This window comes from Crocodylus siamensis, chromosome 1 (assembly GCF_052110815.1).
Source record: "Crocodylus siamensis isolate JL-2025a chromosome 1, ASM5211081v1, whole genome shotgun sequence".
NCBI lineage: Eukaryota > Metazoa > Chordata > Crocodylia > Crocodylidae > Crocodylus > Crocodylus siamensis.
The window spans coordinates 368345772-368370317 of record NC_143395.1 but is presented as its reverse complement, the minus strand read 5'-3'; the positions used below and the strand labels follow the sequence as shown (position 1 = coordinate 368370317).

The 24546-nt window shown below is 40.9% G+C and overlaps 2 protein-coding genes across 4 annotated transcripts in view; both read right to left on the bottom strand.

Annotated features, from left to right (window-relative positions):
• The window catches only part of RNASEH2B (ribonuclease H2 subunit B), a 58506-nt gene that overhangs the window by 13883 nt on the left and 20077 nt on the right, over positions 1–24546 (bottom strand). For 2 of the 3 annotated variants that reach the window (XM_090026650.1, XM_090026658.1), the window contains exons 6-9: positions 18000–18064; positions 16556–16658; positions 12871–12952; positions 11845–11887 (exon numbers count right to left, since the gene is read on the bottom strand). In XM_090026650.1, coding sequence (XP_089882776.1) covers positions 11845–11887; positions 12871–12952; positions 16556–16658; positions 18000–18064 — 293 coding nt within the window. Of the gene's footprint in view, positions 1–853; positions 935–11844; positions 11888–12870; positions 12953–16555; positions 16659–17999; positions 18065–24546 lie in introns of all 3 variants that reach the window. The other variant, XM_090026639.1, reaches the window with a different exon arrangement.
• On the bottom strand, positions 854–11834 carry LOC149875034 (uncharacterized). Its single transcript, XM_090026614.1, has one exon. The coding sequence runs from the start codon at positions 8832–8834 to the stop codon at positions 7428–7430; it is 1407 nt and encodes a 468-aa protein (XP_089882740.1). The 5' UTR covers positions 8835–11834; the 3' UTR covers positions 854–7427.

Sequence of the window (24546 nt, the reverse complement as noted above, 5' to 3'; positions counted from 1 at the left end):
CCTCAAAGTGTTTTACAAACTTTAGCTAAGCCTGACAACACATTTGTGAAGTAGGAAGATATCTAGGGTCCATGGCTAAAATCCATCTGCCTCTGGATGGGAGCACAGCAGTTATTTAAGTACAACATTACAAAGCATCTTAAGACTAGGCAATTATCAGGTTAAATTAAAAATGATGGGGGAGTTCAAGGAAACAGACTAGTATTGCTTATGCTATTTTTCCAGGATTCTAAAATCAACATCCCTCCCATACCTCTAAGGAGAAGCACCTAGGGATCCTTCATGAAAATAAATGGTAAGGACTTTATAAGGCTTTTGATTTCCAACATTTTTTCCCAGTTTTATTCATATCAACTACATAAAAACAACACACACTGGGCATGTCTACATGAGATGCTTTGAGCACAGCAGACTAATTCTACTGCTTATTAGTGTGGCAGCAAAAACCTGTGCTACTGTGCAATAGAACTAGTCTACTGTCCATTAGCATCACCAAAAAAGCAGGCACTACAGCTAATGCGCAGTAGCGCAGATTACAACACATTAAGGTAGTACATGAAATTACAGGTACTAAACTTTATGTGTTGTAATTATGGCACATTAATGAACATGTAGATGTACCCACTGGGTTTGGAAGAAGACCTGGCAGGATTAAGGTGTATCTATCCACCACATAGTACACTGTTTTTGAAGTTTTTTTGCTCAGAACATACAAAAAATACTTTCTGAAATCCTCCATTCTGTATTCACTTTTAAAACAAAGAGGTATTCTACAAAAAGAAGGGGCATCCTCTGCAACTCTCTGGTGTTACTGTATGTTTCAACAAAACACATATATACAGAGTGTACCTACCTTTTTGTTCTTCATATCATTACTGTTAAACTTGGTATAATCTTCATCTGCCTCCACGGGTACATCTGACAATTTCTTTTTCTGCAATGTCAGAGTGATGAAGTTGTTCTGTCAGCCATTCATATGATGTTCATACACTGAAACTTAAAACTGAAAAGGGCTTTGGGGGTGTAAAATGGCCTGTGCAACCATTATGCAGTAGTATATCTCTTTATATTAATCTCCTCTCAGAATGCATGAGTATTAAAAACATATTTCTGAAATCCAGAAAAGGTTGTTGGATTTGGTAGTAAATATTTTCTTCTTCATCCACCCAAGACTGATTTATTGAATTGCTTTAGTATACCTCTGAACTTCCATTATTTCACTTTAGTATTTAATGCAAAAACAATTTGGAGCATCTTTATGGACTGTTGTTGTTGTGTCCCTCTACTAATCAGGGAGTAGAGGATTAAAATATGGGTCTTTATGGGGCTGGAAAGCACCACAGAACACCGTTGCTGCAAGCATGTAAACAGAATATAATCTAAATCTGTTTGTTGTATGCAACCTCTCTTGGGATCATTAGTTTCCACAATCTGGTAAGAGCCATTGGTTGCTGTGGTTGTGTTTAATGCTTTGTCATTTTAATTAAACATCAATTCAGCTTTAACTATGAGTGAAGTCAAAAGAAGTGAAGGGTGACAAGGGCCTCGGATGATCGAGCCTTAAGAATGCAGGTTTCTTTCCTTAAGATGTTTGCATTTGGTTTAAATGTGAAAATTCTCTGATAAGATTGCTAAAGAAAAAAAGCATATACAGTATTTCACAGATTGTGATGAGTACATTAGTTTTTTATTCTTCTACATCTGATGTTAGTACCATGGCCTTAATATCCTGTGAAACCCGAGCTGTGGCTTTTCCAGTTTTTGTACTAAAGCAAATGACTTTGCAAGTAAACTGAAAGATATCATACCATTTAAAACTCCTATTTTACTCTCTCTTCTTAAAGCACTTGTGATCTCTCTCACTCTGGCACAGAAGCCAGGCCTGCAGCTTAGATTTCTCAAGCTCTTAGTACCAGATTCAACAGCAGGCTTCCTTTTGACTTCAAGAGGATTTGGATTGAGGTCTTAGGGAGGTAGTTTTATAAATGCACAGTTGCACAGCTATTACATTTTGACATGACAGCCTAATAATAAACAATAATTTTTATATTTTAGAATCTTATGAACAAGCTTTTACTGTTCAGCAAAATGTTCAGCAAAATGTATGAGTTCAAGCTTTAAGAGGTCAAGTGTTCTGTATGGCCGTGTACTGTAAAGGACCAGTTACTACTCTAAGAACCTGAAAGGTATAGTGGGTACAATTCAACACTGGTGGTTACAATTAGTTAAAGAAATAGCTTTCACTAAAACATTAAATACAGATTTCCTCTGTAATCTCCCCCAGATAGAGGATTTTTGTATCTGAGAGGTTTCTGCTCCCTTCAGAAATTTATTTAAAATTATTTTTTAACATTCAACTATTGTGTACTAGTGTAAGAGGTACATATTGGATTTGTATTAATTACTTGGATCTATATTAACTCATATTTCTTCCTTAAATATGCCCTGCTTTCATTAAGAGAAATATTTTTTAATAGCTAAACAAAACAATCATAGAAAAAATATGGCTAAAAGGCACCTTAAGAGTCCATTCCCTGGTCAAGGCAAGAACATCTCAGTCTAAACCATTCCAGCCAATCACTTGTCTAATCTGCACTTAATTTCCAATGAGGGAGATTCCATAACCTCTCCAGGTAATCTGTTCCAGTACTTAAACTATCCTCATAGTAAAAGAGCTTTTCCTAAATTTTTATTCTTGTAATTTCAGCCCATTATTTTTTGTTACGTTCACTGTGGACTTAGAGAAACAGCTGATTACTAGATTTAAGGAAAGTTTCAAGCAAGTCATATTTCTCTAATTTTGTGTGTCAGTCCTCTGAATCAGTGAAGAGATGCACAATAAATTGCCATTTTAGGCCCTGAACCTGGAAAACATTTAAGCACATAACTCAAGATGTATGCCAACAGTGGTTCTGTAGAAATCAACAGAGTCATTGGTGTTATTTTATAAATCAACTGTTCAAAAGAATTATAAGAACTGCTTTTGTTGCAACCAAACTGTTCTAACAAAAATATTTTACAACTTTTCTCTACTTTTTTAAAAACACATTCATGCTATCCCAATGGTATGAAAGTTATTCATACACAATATGGAATCCACATCACTTTTAGGTCAATATAGTTAACATGCTTTTATACCTAACGTATGTCAGTTGGCTCAGGATGTATGTTTAATATTTCTTACAATACATGAAGACAGATAAATCTTCCCAAAAATCAAAAGACCAAGTTCTGGCCCCACTGTTTCAAAGCTCAACCATATGGAAGTAACTTTTGTTAGGTCTGGTCCATAGATATGGATCAGAGATCAAATGCCACTAACGACAGTATTGTTCACTTATTCCTGGATGTGAAAGCTGACGGAATTCTTCACTTAAAGAATCAGCGAATGAACAAGGGTTAATGTTATACTTAGTTTTGGGCACTAGTGAAGATACTATACAAAAGCTGGTTGTGGAAAATAACCATGGAACATGCAATCATGGGTGGATTCAGTTTAAATAGAAGGATAAACAAGATGCATCTGTAAATAAGATTTCTATTCTCAAATACACACACTTTGAGAAATTGATAGAACAAGTCAGCAAAATCAAGGGGGCTGAAGAATTCAAGGATGTGCTTGTGGAGGAACTTTGAAATTCCCTAATTCAAAGGTACAAACATGATCTGGCACTTACCCTAACAAACCAGGGGAGAAAAATCTTGTGTGGAAGGCCTCAGACCTAACTACATGAATAACCATCTGAAAAAGGACATGAGGAGCTATAAGAGTTTACAAGAGATGGGGAAAAGAAAAAAAATCCTGATCAGCAAAGAGAATGTAGGGATAAAGGAATAACTGCCAAAAGTCACACCAAGTGAAATGCTGCAGAGGAAATTAAAACAAACCCAGAAAAACTTTTCAGCCATAAAAAAAAAAAAAAAAAAGAAGAATATATGGAATAGAGCCTCTATGCACCAAGGATAGGACTAAGCTTAGGTACAGATCAAACATTAACTGCATTCCTTACACCTGTGTTCAACATCATCTTACTGAGAACTGAGGCAAAGGCTAGAACTAAAAGGAAGAATAGTGTGGATAAGGAACTCTGATGTGAAAACAAAGCTCAAAAAATGTAATGTGCTCAGACTGATTCTGCATGTGTGTGCATGTCTGCAAGTACATACAGGGAAGAGGTTGCAAATCTCAGATCCCAGAATCCAAACAGTGGTGATACGTGACACTGCAGGTGCAAAGATTTTTAATGAATTATCAAATTGGGGATGGCACCACAACTGGAAAACCTAGCATCTCTATTTAAGACATGCATGGGAAAAATGCTCTGGGCAACAAGAAGCACACCAGTCTAACCTCAATAGCACACAAAATTCTGAAGCAAAGAATAATTAAAAGACGCTGAGATAAATGGTGTCGCGACCGGGTTTAGTGGTCACAGTCTGGGCCAACACAATCGAGCAGGTGGGGGCTAGCGGCAGAGAGTCAGGCGGCTAATACTCGTACAGTTGTGGAAAAAGGAGTTTATTTACTTACGCTACCAGACAGTAGTGTAGCGCAGCTCGGACCTGGTTACAAACGACAGCTGCAAAACCAGTCGATAGCTATTAGGCGGACGAATCGCTAGTCAGGTCGAACTTGAGCATGCAAGGGTAGGGTACGCCGGGAGATGACGGTGGCGGAGAGACATTCACAAGTGGCCGGCTTGTGAAGTAGCGGGTGCCAAGGTCTATGATTACCAGCCCTTTATTCAGGGGTTTTGCTCTGGGGAGGGGACCTAACAGGTCGACTTGCCATGTTTTCCCAGGGCGAAGGCAAGCAGGTCTAATGCTCCCCTGTGACTAGTTGAGAGTGACATTTCTCTTTTACGCAGGCCTCGCATGCTTGTGCAATTCGCTCCCAGTCTATGAGACTACCGTAAGTCGATTTTTCCTTCACTTCCTGGCGCCAATGGTAGTGACAGGCATGGGGACCGGGGTAGGCCCCAATGTTTGTGGAGCCATGTTAGGAAAGGGTCTGCTCTTACGTCGGCGTCAGTTGCTTTGGCGGTAAAGACAGAATCAGCGCGGAGCAGGTCTTGCAAGTACTTGTCAATTATTTCATGGACTGGGTCAGTTGAAGTGACATGGGACCTTGTGTGTTTTATGAGTGGCAGCACTGTAAAGATGGAGAGCATTTCCCAAATTTCTTCCCATAGGTCTCTGTACTCGGTGGGGCTGGCTGTTCCTGTTGCCACTTTACATATAAAGTGGGAGTCCACTGCCATCACTGGAACCGGTAGGGAGTTTCTATGGCTGTCTCGGCAGTGTTTCACCATGATGGCGAATCCAATAAGTTTGCATCGTTGGACTGAAGCACTGGGGGTCAGCGTATTCCATTCTTACGTATTTGCAGGGCTGGCAATATACTCCGTAGACGTTGTCGGTTTTTGTTGAGCCATATGATGCCATCCATGCAGGCGCAGTGGTACCGTATAGGATGGGTGTTGTTGGTGGGGGTTCAGTTGGAGCAAGATTCTCATGTTGCCAACTGTGCAGTGGTACAGGTGGTTGAGAACTAATGCACTCCATGTCGCTGGTTCTCCCTGGAAGTTGGGGTCCGGTTGGTCATGGAGTAGACGCGGTAGCAGGGTTGTGCCTATGGCTTGGAGTTTTCCCCTTCCAGCTGCCAATGGTTCAGCCAGCTGTGTGGCTAGTAGGACTTTTCCTACCGTACCGTAGCGGTGCTGAGCAGTCTGTATGGTGCGGTGAGCGGTTGTAGACTAGCTCTCCCTGTGTCTTGCATGCCACTGCGAACAGGTGCTCTTCAGTGTACCCAACTGCGATAGTCAGTGGGGTTGTTGGGTCGATGGCATGTAGAAGAGTGTTTCTTACCGCCGTTAACAGTTCTTGGAGGGCTTTGGTATCTCGTGGGGTCCATGGAGCTTTCTGGCGGGTTTTGTTTTGGATTTGCTGTTGTACTTGTCCGAGTACAGGCAAGTATTTTGGCTCAATGTGGTAGCGGAGCCAGCCTAGGCATCCGAGAAGGGATTGGAACTCGGCTTTCATTTTTGGTGGGGTTTCTTCCCACACAGTATCCACTTTTTCGTGTATGGTGCCATAGCCGGTAGCTTTGTCAAAAGTCCTGCCTAGGAAGGTGATGCTGTTGGTGGGCTTGAGGCGAGGTTTTGCCGGGTTAACCGTCCAGCTGTCTTTGGTAAGGTGCTGTACTAGGTCTTTTGTTACATCTCGTACCACCGTCGTATCGCGGCCCATGATGGCTAGGTCATCTATATAACTCCAAATTTTTACCCGTTCACTCGCTGGGTTTTCCATACAAAATTTCTGGAGACTGTGGTTCATGGCACTGATGGCCAGGGCAGGAGCATTGCAGTACCCTTTTGGGCAAACATTCCACCGAAACATATTTCCTCCAATGCACATGTTAAGGACTCCGTCTTTGTCAAAGATCAAAGTCTTTGATTTCAGATGCCGATGGCAAAAGGTCAGATGGCAAAAGGTCAGAGGCTAACACAACAAACTCTGTAACTGTAGTTTCACGCTATTATTTTTAGTTTGTAACAGTACTGTATATACACACCCCTGTCTGTGCCTCATTTCAAATTACTTGAACTCCCATACAAGAGAAAGAAACTGACCTTGACAACTCAGCACAAGAGATATCTGTACCCATGGTGACCAGATAAAAATTAAACTAATTTAATGAAGTTGTAAAATTAAATATACTATGCGCGCCATCCTGTGACCAAACAGGACCAGTACCACCCAAGTAAAAATAACCCCCCTTTTTTCTGAAACCTGAGCAAACAAAGAGAGCACAAGTGCCAACTCGTTAATTATTCAGGCCTGGCATATAGTAATTGGTCACTTTTCCCAAGTATAACTTTGAAAGAACTTCTGCCCAAAGCAGAGAACTGTGTATACACTCAAGAAGAACAGATTGTGCATTAATATTATCTCTCCGCCTACGCATCTTTCTGGCATATCCCCGTCTATCTCTCTTGTTATCTTTCTTATCAAGAGCCCTCGGTAATCTGCAGACTGCAACGGCTTATGTGAATTGCTCGGAATCTGTAACAAGCAACTCTCTTACGCACCCTGTAAATGCTGGGTAACATGATATCTTCATGCTGTAACTCAATAAATCAACTCCTCTGCCTACGCTGCAGCACATCAGTAGCGTAAGTAAAATAAACCTTTTGTGTAACCATACGCTGTGTTTAAATCCTCTGACTCCTGCTCACCGTTATCACCCACCTGTCTGGTTATAAATCCCCCTCCTCGTGCCAAGCTGGTCGTGCCGACCCAGGCTCGCAAGTCAAAGGTGCACCCCTGGAGTCGGCCCATCTGGCCCAGTATATGTGCTACAGGGCCGTTGACTGACAGGGCTTAGTAATAGTCGGGCTGTTAGGCTTTGGGGTCCCCCATAGACTTCAGTAGCGGCTTCCACTGCTTCGAGCAGGCAGGGTACGTTTCCCAGGTTTGTGGCGAAACGGTAAGGCCAGGGCCTTCCTGCTTGAGCAGGTGTGAGGTTTAAAGCCTGTTGACCCGGATTCCAGCCAGCGTAGGGAGCCTGCATCTGGGTGGCCTGGGGCACTTCCGTACCAGACGTGCACCTTGCGTCCCAGGGCTTCGACCACTAAGGCTGGAAGCGGTATGGGCCAGTTGGTGTTGGCGAGAACTGGAACGGGGTCAACTACCTTCCCCCTGCTCCAAGCGGTGTTATGAACTAGTTGCATCGCTTCATCTTGGTCGACTGTTTCGCTTCCCGCCTCCGCGACTAGGCGCCTGAGCCAGACAATTGGAGTCTCCTCAGGTTTAATGCCGGTCTCTCTCTTTAGGTCCCTCATCTCGGCCCAGGTGCGCGTGCACGAGGTAATGGTAATTTGTGTCCCTTGGCCCGTCACACATTTGCGCACTGTGATAGGCAATGCTGTTGCGAGATCAGGATACAGTGGTGGTGGAGCGCCTGGTGAAGCTGAAGGAATGTCCCGCTCTACGGACTTCTCTGTATCACTTTCGGTTTTGTAGACCTCCGTGACTTCCGTCCCTTCTGGGCGTGGCTGTGCATACGGTGGTGGTGATGGTGTGGGTGGCGCTGTAGGAGAAGGTGGGCTCCAGGCAGGAGGTGGCGCGGTTTTCTTCTCGGGGATTTCCAATTCGCTCAGCTTCTCCTTTTTGCCAGCGCCATCTTGGGGCAGTGGCACTGCTGAGTTTTGTACCGCGGCTTGGCTAACAGTTTTTAACTGAATTTCTAAGTTTGCATTCTTTCGTAACAGGCTGGTAAAGGCGTGGAACAAGACATTAATCATTTTTCCCTTGTCCCATTTTGGGCCGAACCACTTTGTGGCAGTCCACCCGTCAGACTCCAAGCTCTCGTGGAGCTGCGTCAGCAATTCGTGCCCCCTAGACCCCTGCGGGAGGCTTGGACAGTTGAACTTGTCCGGAGGGGTACTCTCGCCTTCCTCCCGTACATGCCAGATGCATCGGCTAAACTGTTGGGCGGGGCTGGGGTTCGCCGCGCCCACGGACTTCACGCGGCTAAAGGATAGGGAACCGATCTCTTCCCAGGGGTGGTAAATGACGGTAGGATGGCTCATCACACACCTGAAGGAGCTTGGGGCTAATTGGATGGCCCACTCCTTCCCGCCGGCATTTTCCTCTTGGAGGGAAATGCACCCGGCTACTGTGGCCGGGGTCGGGCCGGCGGCTTGGTGGTAGGCGATGTGTGCCCACAGATCGTCCAAGTTGGTCATGGAATGCTCCCCACTGTGCCATGGGCAGTGGCGGATCAGCTCTGACTCCATCTCGCCTCCCCTGGATCCTGTTCGTGACGCCATGTCGTGACCGGGTTTAGTGGTCACAGTCTGGGCCAACACAAACCAACACAGGTTAAGCAAAGGTGGATTATACCAGACTTATTCAGTAATATTTCTTGAAAAAGATAAATAGATTTCATGGACAAGGGAAATGTAGTAGATCTAACATATCTGGACTTTAGAAAGGCCTTTGATACAGTGCTACATGAGAAATTACTAGTTTAGATGGAGATTAGTAGAAGAACTGTATGGTGAGTAAGGAACTACTAGTTAAAGGGTAAATGACAAGTTCTGCAGAAAGAGGCATTAGAGTAAGCTGAAGGTCTGTTAGTAGTATAGCTCTGTAAAGTATTATTGTTAATAATCTCAACTGAAAAAATGAGGATGTGCTACTGAAATTTGGCAATGACACAAAATTGGAAGGCACTGGCAATACAGTGCAGAAATCAAACACTGTACTAGAACAAATGGGCCACTTTGAGGTCTAGATTAATGAGAATGAGATAAACTTTAGCAGTGTGAATGGGTAAGGTTATGCACTTACAGAATACAAGAACAAGAGTTTAGAAGTTGGAAATAACAAAAGTATAACAACCTCAAATATTCTAGTCAACTGCAGAATGACTGAATTATCAAAGTGATGCAACTGTGAAAAAGTCAAAGGAGGTACCGGGAAAATTATTTCTAATGAACACAAGGAAGAATTATTGCCACTGAACGAGGTACTGGTGAGAACCTCATCTGGATTAGGGGTGTACAAAGCTGTTCATCTATTCAAAGACAGATGAAAATGAATGGAAGAGATGCCAAGATGGGTTACGAGGATGTGCAGAAAAATGACGATCCTATCTCGCAGGAGACTAAAAGACCATGATCCTTTTTACCTAGCAAAGTAAAGGTTGAGAGAACGTTTTTGTTTTTTTTTAAACTTTACCAGGGTGAGAGTAACGTTTTTAAGCCAAAGCATAGTTCTAGCATAAGAAGAGATGGTTAGACACTGGTTATGAAGAAAATTAAGCAAGAAATATGAAGGTTTCTAATGAGCCAAGGAGTGCAGTTTTGAAACAACCTTCCAACAAAAGTAGCAGAGACAGTGAGGACCGAGTTAGGGATCTTCTGGAGGGGCTGGATGTGTTCAACTCAGCAGGTGCAGACACTCTCCACCCTAAGGTGCTGAGGGAATTGGCAGGGGTTATTGAGGAGCCCTGGCATGGCTTTATGAGCACGTGTGGTGCTCTGGCCAGGTGCCAGAAGACTGGAAGAAGGCCAGTGTGGTCCCCAAAAAAGGGAGGAGTGAGGACCCAGGTAACTATAGGCCCATTAGTCTTACTTCAGCCCTGGGGAAGCACTTTGAGAAAATTATCTAGGAGCACATCTGTGAGGGACCAGCAGGGAGGAGGATGCTCAAGGGCAATCAGCATGGGTTCATTAAGGGTGGGTCCTGTCAGACCAACCTGACAGCCTTCTACAATCAGGTCACAAAATCACTGGATGCAGATGTCATGGTGGAAGTAGTCTTTCTGGACTTCAGGAAGGTCTTTGACACTGTCTCCCACCCCATTCTCATTAAAAAGCTAGGTGACTATGGCACTGATGCCTACACAATCAGATGGATCACAAATTGGCTAGAGAGCTGCATGCAGGGAGTGGTGGTGGATGGGCCATATTCAGCTTGGAGGGAGGTAGGCAGTGGAGTCCCCCAGGACTCGGTCCTCGGGCCCATACTGTTCAAATTCTTTATTAGCGACTTGGACGAGGGGGTGAAAAGCACCCTGTTCAAATTTGCTGATGACACCAAGATTTGGGGCAAGGTGGGCACACTAGAAGGGATGGACAGGATACAACTGGACCTGGACAGGTTACAGGGGTGGGCAGATGAGAATAGAATGGGATTCAATACTGACAAGTGCAGGGTACAGCACCTTGTCATGCATCCAGAGATGCATCAAGAGCAGGTCCAAGGAGGGGATCCTGCCCCTCTGTGCGACACTAGTCAGGCCACAGTTGGAGTACTGCATCTAGTTCTGGGCGCCACACTTCAGGAGGGATGTGTCCAGCATCAAGAGTGTCCAGAGGAGGGCCACTCACATGATCAGGAGGCAGCAGGGCAGGCCCTATGAGGAGAGGCTATGGAACCTGAACCTGTTCAGCCTTCACAAGAGATGGCTGAGAGGGGATCTAGTGGCCGTCTGTAAACTTACCATGGGGGGACCAGAGGGGAATGGGTGAGACCCTGTTCCCCGGAGCGCCTCCTGGAGTAACAAGGAATAACAGCCATAAGTTGATTGAGAGTAGGTTCAGGCTACACATCAGGAGGCTCTACTTCACAGTCAGGGTAGTCAGGATCCGGAACCAGCTTCCAAGGGAAATGGTGCTGGCTCCTACCTTAGAGGTCTTTAAAAGGAGGCTTGATAACTACCTAGCTGGGGTCATATGAACTTAACCTTACCAGGGGTCATATGAGCCCAGTATTCATTCCTGCCCAGGGCAGGGGGTCAGACTTGATGATCTGCTCAGGTCCCCTCCAATCCTATATCTATGAACCTATGACAAACAGTTTAGCATTTCAAGATGAAGCCTTGATAAATTTAAGAGAAGGATTATATGGCATGGGGACCATGACTGCCAAGGACTGCACCCTATGACCAGAGAGGTCCCTTTTCAGTGTCCACTTTATGAAAAAGATGAATGAGACCATACAATCTGATCAACCCACATTGATTTGTTTCCTTGCCTAAAATGGGAAACACTGCAGTTAAAAACTTCAGTACTTCCATTTTTTACTAGATTGTGAAGATGACTGAAGTTATGATTACTAAAACTAGAAAAATACTTCACACTTGTAATTTCCCAGTACTTCTGACCAGCTCTACAATTGTGCCATTTTGTTGTTTTACAATACAGTTTCTAATGCTCTGCCAAGCCTAATTTTAATTGAACTGATGAGAAAAAAGCCCACAGTGGTACAGATCTCTCCAAGAAGGTTTTCTTGGTATGGTGGCTAAATTTCCTCCCTTTACTATCCTCCTACCTTCAATGGGGGCTCTGCTGAGGAACTTGCAAGTTCTGGAAGCCTGGGGAATGAAAGAGTCTGAGTTAAAAGTTTTCACACAGAAACCAAACAAAATAACTGAGTACAAGTTTTGAATATGTTAACTTAAAACATCATTCCTTTCTCAACAACAGTGCATCAATACTAATCCCATCTGTTACCCTCAAAATATTTAACTTTATATTTATAGTATAGTATTTGTATAGTATATTTATGACCTATTAAAGGTTTTGGCCAAGTTTGCCAAAAAGTGAATTTCAAAAAGTCCTGAGAAAATGCCCTCATAACCTCAGGTGTCTCATCCCTTTTGAAAATCCAGGGTCTGAACTGCAAGAACCTATTTCAAGCTCTAACCCTCTGACATGTAAACTGGTATTGTACTCTTAGGCCTTGCTACCACAGTTCATTGCACAAAGGCAGAATACTCTTTGTATGCAGAGTCCCAGAAAGACTCCAATCACCCTCTACTTAGAGTGAGCCACAGGATAAGGTTCCTAGTCCAGCTCTAGCTTTTCAATTTAAATATGAAGCAAAATAGGTTAATTTGAAATTGTGTTCTAGAAAAAGGGGGGTGGGGAGAAGAGAGCACCTAGGACTGTGCCATGGGAGATCTCAGTTCCATTCCTCACTCTGCCACTAGAAAGCTGAATGAATTTTGGATAAGTTACTTCACTTCTCTCTATATCTTTACACTAGGGACAATGATACTGATCTCTTTTGCAAAATGCTTTGAGAACTACACTAAAAGTTCCATGCAAGAGTCACCTGGCATTATTATTATTATTATTATTATTATTGCTGTTTTCCACCATCAGAACAATACCAACCAGGAATAGAATGCAGTCTGCTCTCTTGAAAAAGAAAACTTGCATGTATTCACATTTATTATTTTTTGCTGTTGCTAGATAAGTAAAATCTATTTATTTTACTGTGATCTCGTGGTTAAGACTACATCACTTAATTTACTGCAAAATACCCTAGAAAAAACGTTTAAAAAATACTTACTGTAAATATTTTGACAACTCCACACTCAGATCTTCAGGAATATATTCTGATATTAACCCATAGGCATAGCGTAGATAATCCTCTGGGAGAAGAAGCGGAGAGAGTAAGGGGGAAAGGTAAAAGAACATCCATATTACATGCCTATGTGTCCATCATTCAAACCATTTCCTTCTATCTACGCAGAACCCACAAGGATGGGCTCATGCTAAAAGACTACTAATAGATCAATGATGATTTTTTTTTGTGTTGAACAGTTTGTAAAAGGAATTAGTCTGTTTGCTTTGCTGGCACATTATTCTTCGTGGTACGTACTCTGCAAAACCTGTTTGCTTTTTGAGAATACTAAATATCACATATTTTTTTGCTACAAAATTAATTTTAAAAAAACCTGCAAAAGTAAAAGGCTGACTCAACAGAACATGTAATCATTAATTTTAAAGCATCTGGATCCTACAATTATTTGGCAAAGGTTTCAGTACTAAAATGTATTTCTGGCTTCAACTGAAAACAATTAGATGAGACAATGAGTCTATTTCAAAGTCTTGTTCTTAATGTCAGTATTTTATGGAAAATGTCAAGGCCTATCTAAACATCATTGGCAAGACAGGATAATTATCTGTGGAAATATGAACTACTAGAAGCTGCTTTCAGAACAGACCACTCCTGGTATAAATGTTTTTCTGGAAATCAAACCTTTTGTAACACAAAGTCCTAAAACATCTTTCTCTGTCACGTTTCCCACAAGTACTTGCAAACTGAGGTCCAGATCCTATAAATACTTATGCAAGCTGGTTACTTGATGTAAGTGGGCTTGCTTGTGAGCAACTGTATTTGCATGTGTTATTACAGGATCAGATCTCACGTCAGTATCTCACCTGTGATACAACTGTAAAACAGCCTGGCACATTCTGCATGTGCACGTACATAATCAGAGAAAAACTGGACTGGAAGAGATGTCAGAAGGTCATCTACTGCAATACCAAGCTTAGGCATCCCTCGCCTGTCTAAAGAGTCTGTCAACTCCCAAAAATGCATATACTCAGTGTTCTCAGAAAGCAAACACGCAATGAAGAATATAAATGAGAATGGTAAACCAGCTCCTAAAATAGCGAGACCTCTCTCTCCCAGGTCAGACAGAGTTTCTTGCAAGCTGTTACATGCATTTTTAATCGTAACAGCACAAAGAAAATTGGTCTAAAAACAGAAAATATTAATGAACTGGCCCCAGAGTGTACATTTCAGCAATATTGGCACCAATTTTCTGTATGCTTTACAGAAAAAAAGGAAAAATGCACATTTGTTTCTCAAATATTTCCTAGGCTCCAAAACCCACATCAGGATCCAAAACCATAAAGGAGCAGTCCAAATCCAACACGTTGAAACTGTACTTCACCCCAGCATTTATTATACCTAAACAGAAATGCTGTTGCCATTTTGCTTTTCTATTTATGATGCTGAATTATGATGTTAGGTCAGCTATTCCTGCAATCCATACCCAGAAAGGAGACCTTATTACCCCTACCCTCTAGAAATCTTCACTAGCTTCCCCATTTAAAGATACAGCACACCTATGCTTCCAGGACTTCCTCCTCCCACCCTAAAACTTCTTTGCTTTAATTTGTCGTTAGTTCTTCATTTACTGAGACCACTTTCTTTGTTTCTCAAATGTCACAGCACCTCCCTATTTTGTCTTTCCCCAACAGACTTCTCCCACATTACTTGAGCCATCTAGACTAGTTTCCCTACTAGCAAGTATCATCCAAGTCTCACCTCTTTTCTCTAGTCTAATTTGACTCCCAACGCTAATAAAACTTTGAGATGCTACAAGCAAATTCTTCATTCAGTTCACCTACTGATGCTATTACCTCATTGTAACTGTTGACCAAGCAGCTGAATTTACATAGAGGTAAAGCTTTCTGCAATACTCTGAAATAAGTATAGAGTAAGGTTCTGCTAACCTCTTACCATATTTACTCAGTTCCAGAAAGAGCTCCATCTCCTCCCGCCTTTTAACATCAGGAAAAAAGCCCCTTGTCTTGGAATCAAGCATGAGTGGCAGGGGAAAGCTGGGGGCGGGGAAAGGAGGCAGTTGCTGTAGCTCCGTGTTAGGGCCAGAACCACAGCTGCTACCTGCCCTCCTCGCCCCAACTGCCTCTGCACCATCTAAAGCTTTGGGCCCCCAAGTCCCCCATCTCCTGCCTATGCCATTCCTACCCCTCCCACCCCAGCCCCACATACCCTTGTTCTAGCACCAGCAGGTTTTGTTCCAACTGCAGCCTGGAGCACAACCCCAGCCCAGGCCCATAGCAGCGGTGCCAGCTGTGTATAGGGGGCAGCCAAGGGAGAATAAAGTTTGGTGAGGGGAACAAGCAGCTGGAAGAAAGCTGTCAGCCCCTCACATGCTCCACTGCCTCCCCCCCACACCACAGCACCTGTCACCCCACTGCTTGCAAATGTGACCTATTCTTAAGGCACAATATTTCCCCCCTTCAAAACCTAAGCTTTTTCTAATTGTAAAGCTGTGATAAAGGCTACTTTTTTCTTTTAGGCAGAAAGAAGGAAGAGCTTGGTCAGTTTATTGAAACGTGCAGAAAGTAATGGTTAAATTTTTGTAAAGCTTGCCACAGTCGAAACAGATTAATTTCCTAAGTGATAAAAAGTTATTGTGAAGTTAAAGTTAAAGGCACTTTTATATTTCTCAATCCCATCTCCCTCTTTGAAACTATGTGTTACAATCGCCTAATAAAGCTGTCCAAGCTCTCTCTCAAATTCTGTTGTTCCTTTGGTATCATTACCTGGCAACTTGTTTTCCAATTCATCAGCAGTCAAAATGCAGTGAGTCTGACAATAGTACCTTATTTGTTACACTATATACAGACTTTTGGACCTCTGAGTAATCTGAATCATTTATTCTGACTTGCTCCAAATTTGAATTTATGGTCTTTAAGCTTCCTTAGCTTTTCTTCATTATAGCCTGTTTTTGAAGGGCTCAGTTAGTCAACTTCAGATTCCAACCTGTCCAAGGAGCCGTCTTTCTTAAGACAAAGAGGACCAAAAGCTAAAAAGGAAAATTTTAAATGGCCTCTACCCACTGACTTGGGTAGTAATAAACTACTTGATATGATGAGATTTTCAAAATCATCTGCATGACACAGAAACACAAGTGTCACAAGCTTTCCGTGGAAGCTGCACTGCTGTATATTGTGGTTTTATATAGATTCAATATCATATTACATAAACGTATAAAATATTACATACATTACCAAATAATATATTTGATATGATATAATCATATGTACTGTAACTGTGCTTATCCACACTATTTATCCACCTATGTATACATAAATACCACACAGGAATGGGATACCAGGTCAGCAAAACATTTAAGTGAATGCTTAATTGAGCAAGTGCATTTTTCTCTAAGATCTCAATAGAAGTTACCCAGAAACACTTCCTTCAATGCATCTTACTGCTTATACAGGACTTTATTCCAAGTACTACAGAACTCAAAACAGTTGTGGCCCCACTTATAGTGATGACAGACTAAGAACACGTTTACAAGAAATGCTTCAAAAGATGACTGCAAACCATTTTAAAAGATTTCTGAAATCTAACTTACCATCTAATCGCAGGCATCTTATTTCATGAAGAGATAGCTCATTACAACTACACTTTCTTCTCTTACCTTCAGCATCTGTGATTTGTTTACTGCTGATAAATGTAGCTGACTGCACCCTTCTACCAACACATATGTTGCTGCCTTTAAGTACTTTCACTGTCTGGTTGACCTATAAGAAGCCACAGATTGAAATGTCTGCATCAGTGTTGTCATACACTTGTGTTAATGCAGTGACAAAGCCCTTGTAATTTTGTTTAAAGCACATAAAACACTCAAGTTATGAACTGCAATGAAACCCAATATATGTTTGTAATGACTAGCATATGATCTCAAAAAATTAAGTCTCTAGTATATCCAGCCTTCTGCCTTTGAAATGTGGCAGTCAGATTTGCAGCACCACTGGGATGAGCTGAAATTTACAGATGGAGCAGCCAGGATTTTACAGGTGATTTTTGCACCTGCTAGGAGAATAAGGAACATGCAGGTTCTTTCGGAATGTGAATGGGGTCAGGAACAAGGACAGACTCAACGGAGTCAGACCAGACACTGACATTATTGGACTCAACATGAAAGAGAGACAGAATGGAGGCCCCATTATAATGCTGTAGGCACCTGTTAAAGCGTAAATATTCAGGCGTTAATCAAAAAATAGAGATGTGGATCCATAATGTTCTTTTCTAGGGACAATTTCCTTTTAAGCCAGCCTCATAAAATTCCTCTCAACCCAAACAAATAATTTCTCTCAACAGGAAAGAACATCATTGCTTTGCCCATCATTATGACAGGAGCTGGAGTACAGATTTTGTGGTTGGGTGTGTAAATTGTAATGACATTTTTTAAGGTTCCTTCACTTCATGTGAGCAACTGAGACCTAATCAGTTTCCCTGATGTGCCGACACAACAATCTATTCCATTTTAGGGACTTAGTTCTTTTGTGTGCAGAAGACTGCAAGAGCACAAAACTGTACCAATACCATTTCTTTTCAGTGTGCCATAGAAGATTTGGACAGGCCCATTTTTCAGCAGGTGCATCACTCCAGTGCCCCAACAACTAGAGATCTCACAGGGAATACATAACTGGAGCAGGGTTCAAAGTGTGCTTTGCCTGACTACCTGGCTAGGTTTACCTGATGGAAGGCACTGGGGAGGGTGAAAAGGTTATGGCCCTGCCTGTCCCAGAACTTCAGGTGGCAATAGCAGAGATAAAATTAAGGACAGCATTGGAACAGTGATTATAGCCTTTCCTCAACCTTTAGGCACCTGTACAGAAGCCAGATACAGTCTACACCCAATTAAATACAACTTCTCTAGAAATATTGTATTTCTTTACTACTTCATACTGTGTACTTGTCCCATTCTGAAGCAACTACTTTGATACAGCACCTGCCTTTCTTCAACTGGATAAGGACTTCCAATTTACTCATTTTTCACTATTCTAACGATACTGACACATTACTAAATGTTTAATGATTTTGCACTTAAAGGCATTTTGAAATAAAAACAGAAATACCTTTTTCTTTAACCACCTCAATGTCTTCTCTTGGTTGTATTTGTAAAATTTCTGATGGCCAATTTCTGGGATAAAACACAAGAGGTCAAAACAAAATTAGTTTGTTTTGAATTTTTAATATGTTAGAAACTTAAAAAAAAGAGAGAGAGAGAACGTATAAGTTTTTTCACAGTCTGCACATGTTTGATGTTAAGGTAATAAGATTAAAAAATACTGGAAAGTTGGGGGAAAAGAAAACCTGAGCAAGGTGACATTTCCAACTCTATGCCTGATCATTCTCTAGTTACACCTTGACCCAGCAAAGCACATGCTTGAGATTTGAGCAGCCAGTCCTAGTCCCATTAGCTTCAGTGAGACTATTCAGATGCTCAAAACAAAGCACATGCTTATAGTGCTTTGCTGAACCCTTTCTGACACATGCAAATGGACTGTTCAGTTTACAAAAGATATGGTTAAACACAAAAAAGCTTGGTCTATGGCTCTGATTCAATTGTTGATGAATGTGTGCTTGAGCCTCTCATATTAAAACTTTTGGTTTGTAAATAAGAAAAGGTGTCTGGAACCCAGGATGGGAAAAAAGTTTTAAGAAGAATATCCATTTTGTCCTTTCCAAAAACTTCCCCAGAAAGTCTCATGGATTATGGCAACACTTTCATTCCATCTTCTGACTTGCAAACTATTTAGCGTAATGGCAAGAGAAATGAGGTGTATTTTTTAAAACACTTAAATATGGTAAACTTTTTGGGGAAGGAACATATTTGTCTTATCTCTTATTTAATAAACTCAATATTAATGATAATGACATGTATCAATTTAGGCACATTTCTCGTATCTGTAACTATGAGACTAGGTGTTTACTGTTCATAGATGACCAATTATACGAAGGTTCATTGGTTCGGAGTGCTGGGACAAAGAGAAGTGGAAATTACAATGAGTTGAGGACAATGCCAGTGTAATAGTATCATAACTCTGCATTAATATTGAATATTAATACTAATTAATACTGAAAAAGTTAGGAAATTGAATGAACTATTTAGTAACATCATATAGGAGATTGTGAAGCACACAGCATTTCCATCTTGCTCTTTAATAGGTATTTTAGTACATTTTAATCTCCTGTATACCATTCCCATAAATACCTACCATCTGTTTTATGTCCTTTAACAGTTCCTATATCATATTCCAGCATTAGGTTCATGGAGTTTCTCTTTTCTAGCAAACAACCAACAATACTTTATTTATGAATCCTTCAGCATTTCCTTCTTTGAGGTTTATCTTGGCTCTTTCGGACTGCATACAGATATCTAAGTATTATATACTCTTTGTGTGTGCCTGGCAGGGGGTATATGAAGGGGTCATGGAAATGTTACATATAAAACATAATTTAAATTAATTTCATATAGTTTAAATTCACTTGTAGAAGAGAGAGTAAATTTTTTTTTATGTAGCAAAAAAGAGAAGAAACCCTGATGTAAATACTTCATTTCTAAAGTGAGGTGTTGCAGGTAAAATAATTAGCTGTAGGATGGTTGACTACAGCCCTTGGGACTGAAAAAAAGTTCTAAAATGGTTCTGAAAGGAAAAGCCTGAAAGAAGTGGCAAAGAAAGAAACTTTCCGGATACGTGAACCTGTTACTCAAAGGACTAACGTGACTTGGGTCCAAGTACAATGTGTACAATTCCTGGATTCCTCTCTTATCTGACAGAGTTCGAGAAGGGGACATCCTTTTGCCACCCTCCCCCAAACCATGTTGAAAAGCAGTTCAAGAGCAGATTCCTAGGCACAAACTCCCCCACAACAGTATGAATCAGTGACTCAATGAGGGAAGGAAATGTATAATTGTGAAGCCATTTTCATTAAAACATGTGTAAAATAATTACATGGAACCCTTCAGAGATCACTTTGTTTGAAAATAATTTGTGCGTTTGACAGTTTTGATTATTAAACCCTAGAAACTGACAATATCTGAGACCTCTGAAGAATTAGAGTGAGTTATGAAAGTCACAAACTGCTAACAAAAGGATTCAATATTGGAACGTGGATTTAACATGTGATGCACATTTGATATTGGTGAGAGTTAGCAACTATGTTTGATAATATGAGTATATATTGGAAAGCCTTTTGTTCCCTAATGTGTCTGGTGCCTATAAAACCGGTCTGAGACATCTGGAAAGATTGGGTTTGAGAAATACAGATGGAATATAAGTGGTTCTACAATTAAATAATATGTTCAGTGATCGGGTAATCACTATGTAGACTTGGAAGTTTCCCTAATGTATTGTTCAGCAAACTGCCTAAAGCACATTTTAACATCTATTTTCGCAGTGCTTTCCATAACTCAGAAACTCGTATGGCCCCTTTTTTCCTACCTTCTGGGAATACAAGCTTGGCAATATTACTTAGTTATTCTAATCAGGTAAGTTTTCTTGGCTCTTCATCTTAATCATATCAGACAAGATCACAGTGCAGTTTTTGCCTTACAAAATGAAATGGAGTAACACTCAAGAACTGAAGTTCATAACCCTTTATTAATCCTTTTCCATTGTAGTCTCGCTCTCATATATGAATTTATTTGGAAACAACCTGCCTCATGCAGATTTAGGGAACAGAAAACAAGTCATTTCCTCTACTAACACAGCAGGTAAGTGCCAATTCAGCACTGTTTTTACTACGCAAAAGAACCACTGCTCTATGTGATGACTGTGGGGTGATGGGAAAGTGGACTTCTTAATATTATGTCACCAAGTATAAAATTATCAATGTGCTTGCATTAGAATTTATTACCCAGATTCCTATTGCTCAAAATTAGGTTAAGAATTGAAGCTGTCTTGATTATTGAACATGGGAAGCGATTTTCCACTCTATTCAGCACTGATAAGGCCTAACCTAGAGTCCCATGTCTCCTTTTGGGTACCACACTTCAAGAAAGATTTGGACAAATTAGAAAGAGTTCAGTGAAAAGCAACAAAAAAGATTACTGTAGGTCTACAGAGCTTAACATGTAAGAGGAGGTGGAAGAATTGGGCGTATTTATTCCGACTTGGGGGAGGAGAGGAGGGATTTAATAACAGTCTGCAGATACAAAAAAAAAGACATTGTTACAAACAGGGTAGACAATAGATTCTCCTCTGTGTCCACAAGGAACACGACAAAAAATGTTTTAACTGCAACCAGGGAAATTTACATTGCATATTCAGAGAACTTTCTAACTCTGGGTGTGGTTAAGAAGTAGAGCAATTTACCTAGAACAGGGGTTCTCAAACTCTGGTATGAGTGCCCCGGGGGGATGCAAGACCTCTCTGGAGGGTACATGAGAGATATTGGGTAATGGCAAATCTAATTTTCATTATAATAATAACTGGCATGTAAGGAGCTAAAATATAAGCTGTATGCTGGTAGGGGTATGCAAGCAGCTGGTAAATCTGGAAGGGGGTATGTATTAAGAAAAGGTTTGGGAACGTCTGACCTAGCAGGTTTGTAGCAGAATCTCTATTACTGGAGGCTTTCAAGTGCAGGCTGTTCAAAACCTCATCTGGAATACTTTAGACAGGGATGATCCTGCCTTGAGCAGGGGGTTAGATGACCTCCTTAGGTCTCTGCCAGCCCCAAAGAACCTGTCCTCTAAATGAGAAAGAGTACACAGTGTACAAGGGGAAGCCTGAGAAGAGTACCAGTGTTTTTTATTTCTTTTTTTAAAAAGTCTTAGTCATATTGACGCTTCTTGTGAGCCTTAGAGAAAGTGAGTTCTTAAAAGTGGTTTGAATGAAGAGTAGGCAGTGGACATCACGAAAGAGTGCCATCAGCATCCTTAACCACTGCTTGCTATGAATCAACAGGTGCCTATACACACACTCTAGGGTGGTGGTGATCAGGCATTTTAATTAGAGAGGCTCTCAGGAGCCGTTCTAATTAAAATACCACACCATCTCATGTATTCAAAACCCCATGTTTCAAAATGGCAGCAGGGGTGCTTTAACTAAAGCTCATCAAACAAGCATTCAAGTGCCCTCCACTGCCATTCTGAAATGCAGGATGCTGAATGTATGAGATGCTGCAGCATTCTGATTAGAACACTCTAGCAGATTCGATTCTTTTTTTCATCCTGATTAATCAAGTCTGCTCCAATGCGTTCTTAACAGAGCGCACTGCAGCACGTGTATAGACACCCAATGTGCTGAGTGTTGTGAAAGATAATGAACAACAACAAAAAGCCAGAGTCAGGCTCCAAAATATTATCAAAGCAGAAAAAGACATGGATCAGACATGAAAAACTTGGAGATACAAAGGTGGTTGACAATTTAGTACTATGTATGAAATATTTAAAAAAATTAAGTCAACAGCAGTTTGAAATTATACTTCAAACAAAATATAAAGATGGAATTAATAGCTTTAAAGGTCTGTACTAGTTGTTGGAAGGACTATACAAAAAACAACAGGTAAATAGTTTCCATTTAATTAATGGAGTAAGAGTGCTTCTCAAGGTTGCTTTGGAGTATGACAATTGTAAATTTAATTTACATAACTGATATGAAGATTAGTAACAACTGTAATATTTTTGCAAAGAGGAAAACAAATATGTCCCAGAAGACTATGCTATGATTTGGATTAGGCTCCCTCCAAAGGGTATGGTGCCCAACCTCTAAGGCAGAGATGGCCAATGTTTTTGGCAGACAAGCCACAAGATAAACCCACCCTCTGCTCAACTGCTGCCCTGCTTCCTTCCCCTTGCTGAGCTACTGTGTACTAAGCACAGCGCATGCCCATACCACTTGTAGCATGTGTGCCACAGGCTGGCCAACCCTGTTCTAAACTGTTGCGTCAACTTCCTCGTCATTTTAGTACTGTATAACATTTTCTGAAAAATTTATTTTGAAACCTAAAGAGATCACCTGCAGCTCAGAAATGTAAATGTAAAACAATAGCCATCCTGGTACTTATTTTGTGAGGGGCTGTCTAAGTTCAATTCCCAAAAACAGGCCAATGCAGACAAGGTCTGCAAGAACAAATTAAATCTGACATTCTTCCTTCAACAATGTTGTGTGTGACCTATGTAGACCTCCACTCAACATCAGGAAGCCAGTGCAACATGAGGCTCTTTATATAAAAATGGAGGTCTTTGTGATTTTTACTCAGTTGAAAATTAAAGCAATACTTTCACAAACTCTGCTGCTTTTTCACTGAATAAAAGTGCCAAGCCCAGAGCCTGGATCGTTTTATTGTTTCTCATGTTTAGCTGAGAAAAATAAGGCCACTTCGTTTTGTACAAATTTTGTTTTGTCATGGATTTTTTCCCCATGTGTCACTCAGCTAAGACTAGGAAAGACTAGATATCTAATCTCCCTGTACCCACATTCTATCATTAAATCTTCTAATTACTGGCTACACACAACATCTATTCAATTGCCACTACCAAATTTCCCCTCTGATCTTGCTTTCTCATTGCAAAATGGTGGCTGTTTTCAGTGGAAGCACATTCTACTTATGTTCAAATTAAGCTTTTCTAAAGAAATTGCTCCATAGCTACAACACACTATATTGCACATGACAGTTCTCTAAAAGATCAACATCTCTCCCCAAATTAATAATATATTTACTTTATGTAATCTAATAACTCATGAAAGTTATTGCACTTTTGTATCTGTGATGCTTCCTGTTCTGTTATCCCTTCTGAACTGCCTAAAATGTCCCTTTCCAAAGATGTAAGCAACAAGTCTGTTGCATCCAGTTAAGCCTAGTTCAAACATGCCTCATACTCCTCAGGACTCTGTATAGTGCGCTACATGCTTAGGAACTGCAAAGATTGGTGGAGTTTGAGAGGACAAAATGGGCCAATGTAGTTCTCAAACTTCTATAGCCTTTCTTATTATGATTGGATCTCCATTCACAGTTAGGAAGCCAGCACATCACGGGGTTCCTTTTACAAAAGGTCCTTTGTGATTTTTACCAATCTGAAAATTAAAGGCTAAGTTGCTATAAATTATGCTGCCTCTTCTCCATGTTTGCCAAGCTGCACTATTGGAAAAGTCTTTCATTTAAAATGTTTCTAACAAAAAGAAACCACATTCCTTGAGCTGCTACATTTGAAGTACACTTATAACCTAAACAGTGGCACAAAGGACATTGTAGTATTCTATTTCTATTGTGCCTCATTTTTCTTCATTTAAAATATACTCAGTTTACAAGGAAAAAGCTGGTTCTTCTACTTGTCAGAAAACTCTTATTTGGGATCTAAAATACAAACTGAGATCCTTCCATCACATATTGCCTCAAGTAATATAATTTATACAGGTGAAATTAGGCTTTTGGTGCTTTCTGTGAAATCTCAACTACGTAAGTACAACGGAATGAAAAAGTATGCAAAAAGAAGTAGAATCTGCTTCACACACTCAAGAAGAGCAATACAAACTTGAATAAAAGAGAAGATACACATCTGAACAGAGAATCAAAATGATAAAATAAGGTGGTGCTGCTATTAAGCAGTCACTTTTCTGAATAAATGTGCACCATAGTATCTCCAAGTATTCCAGTTCGTTAAAGATCTAACCA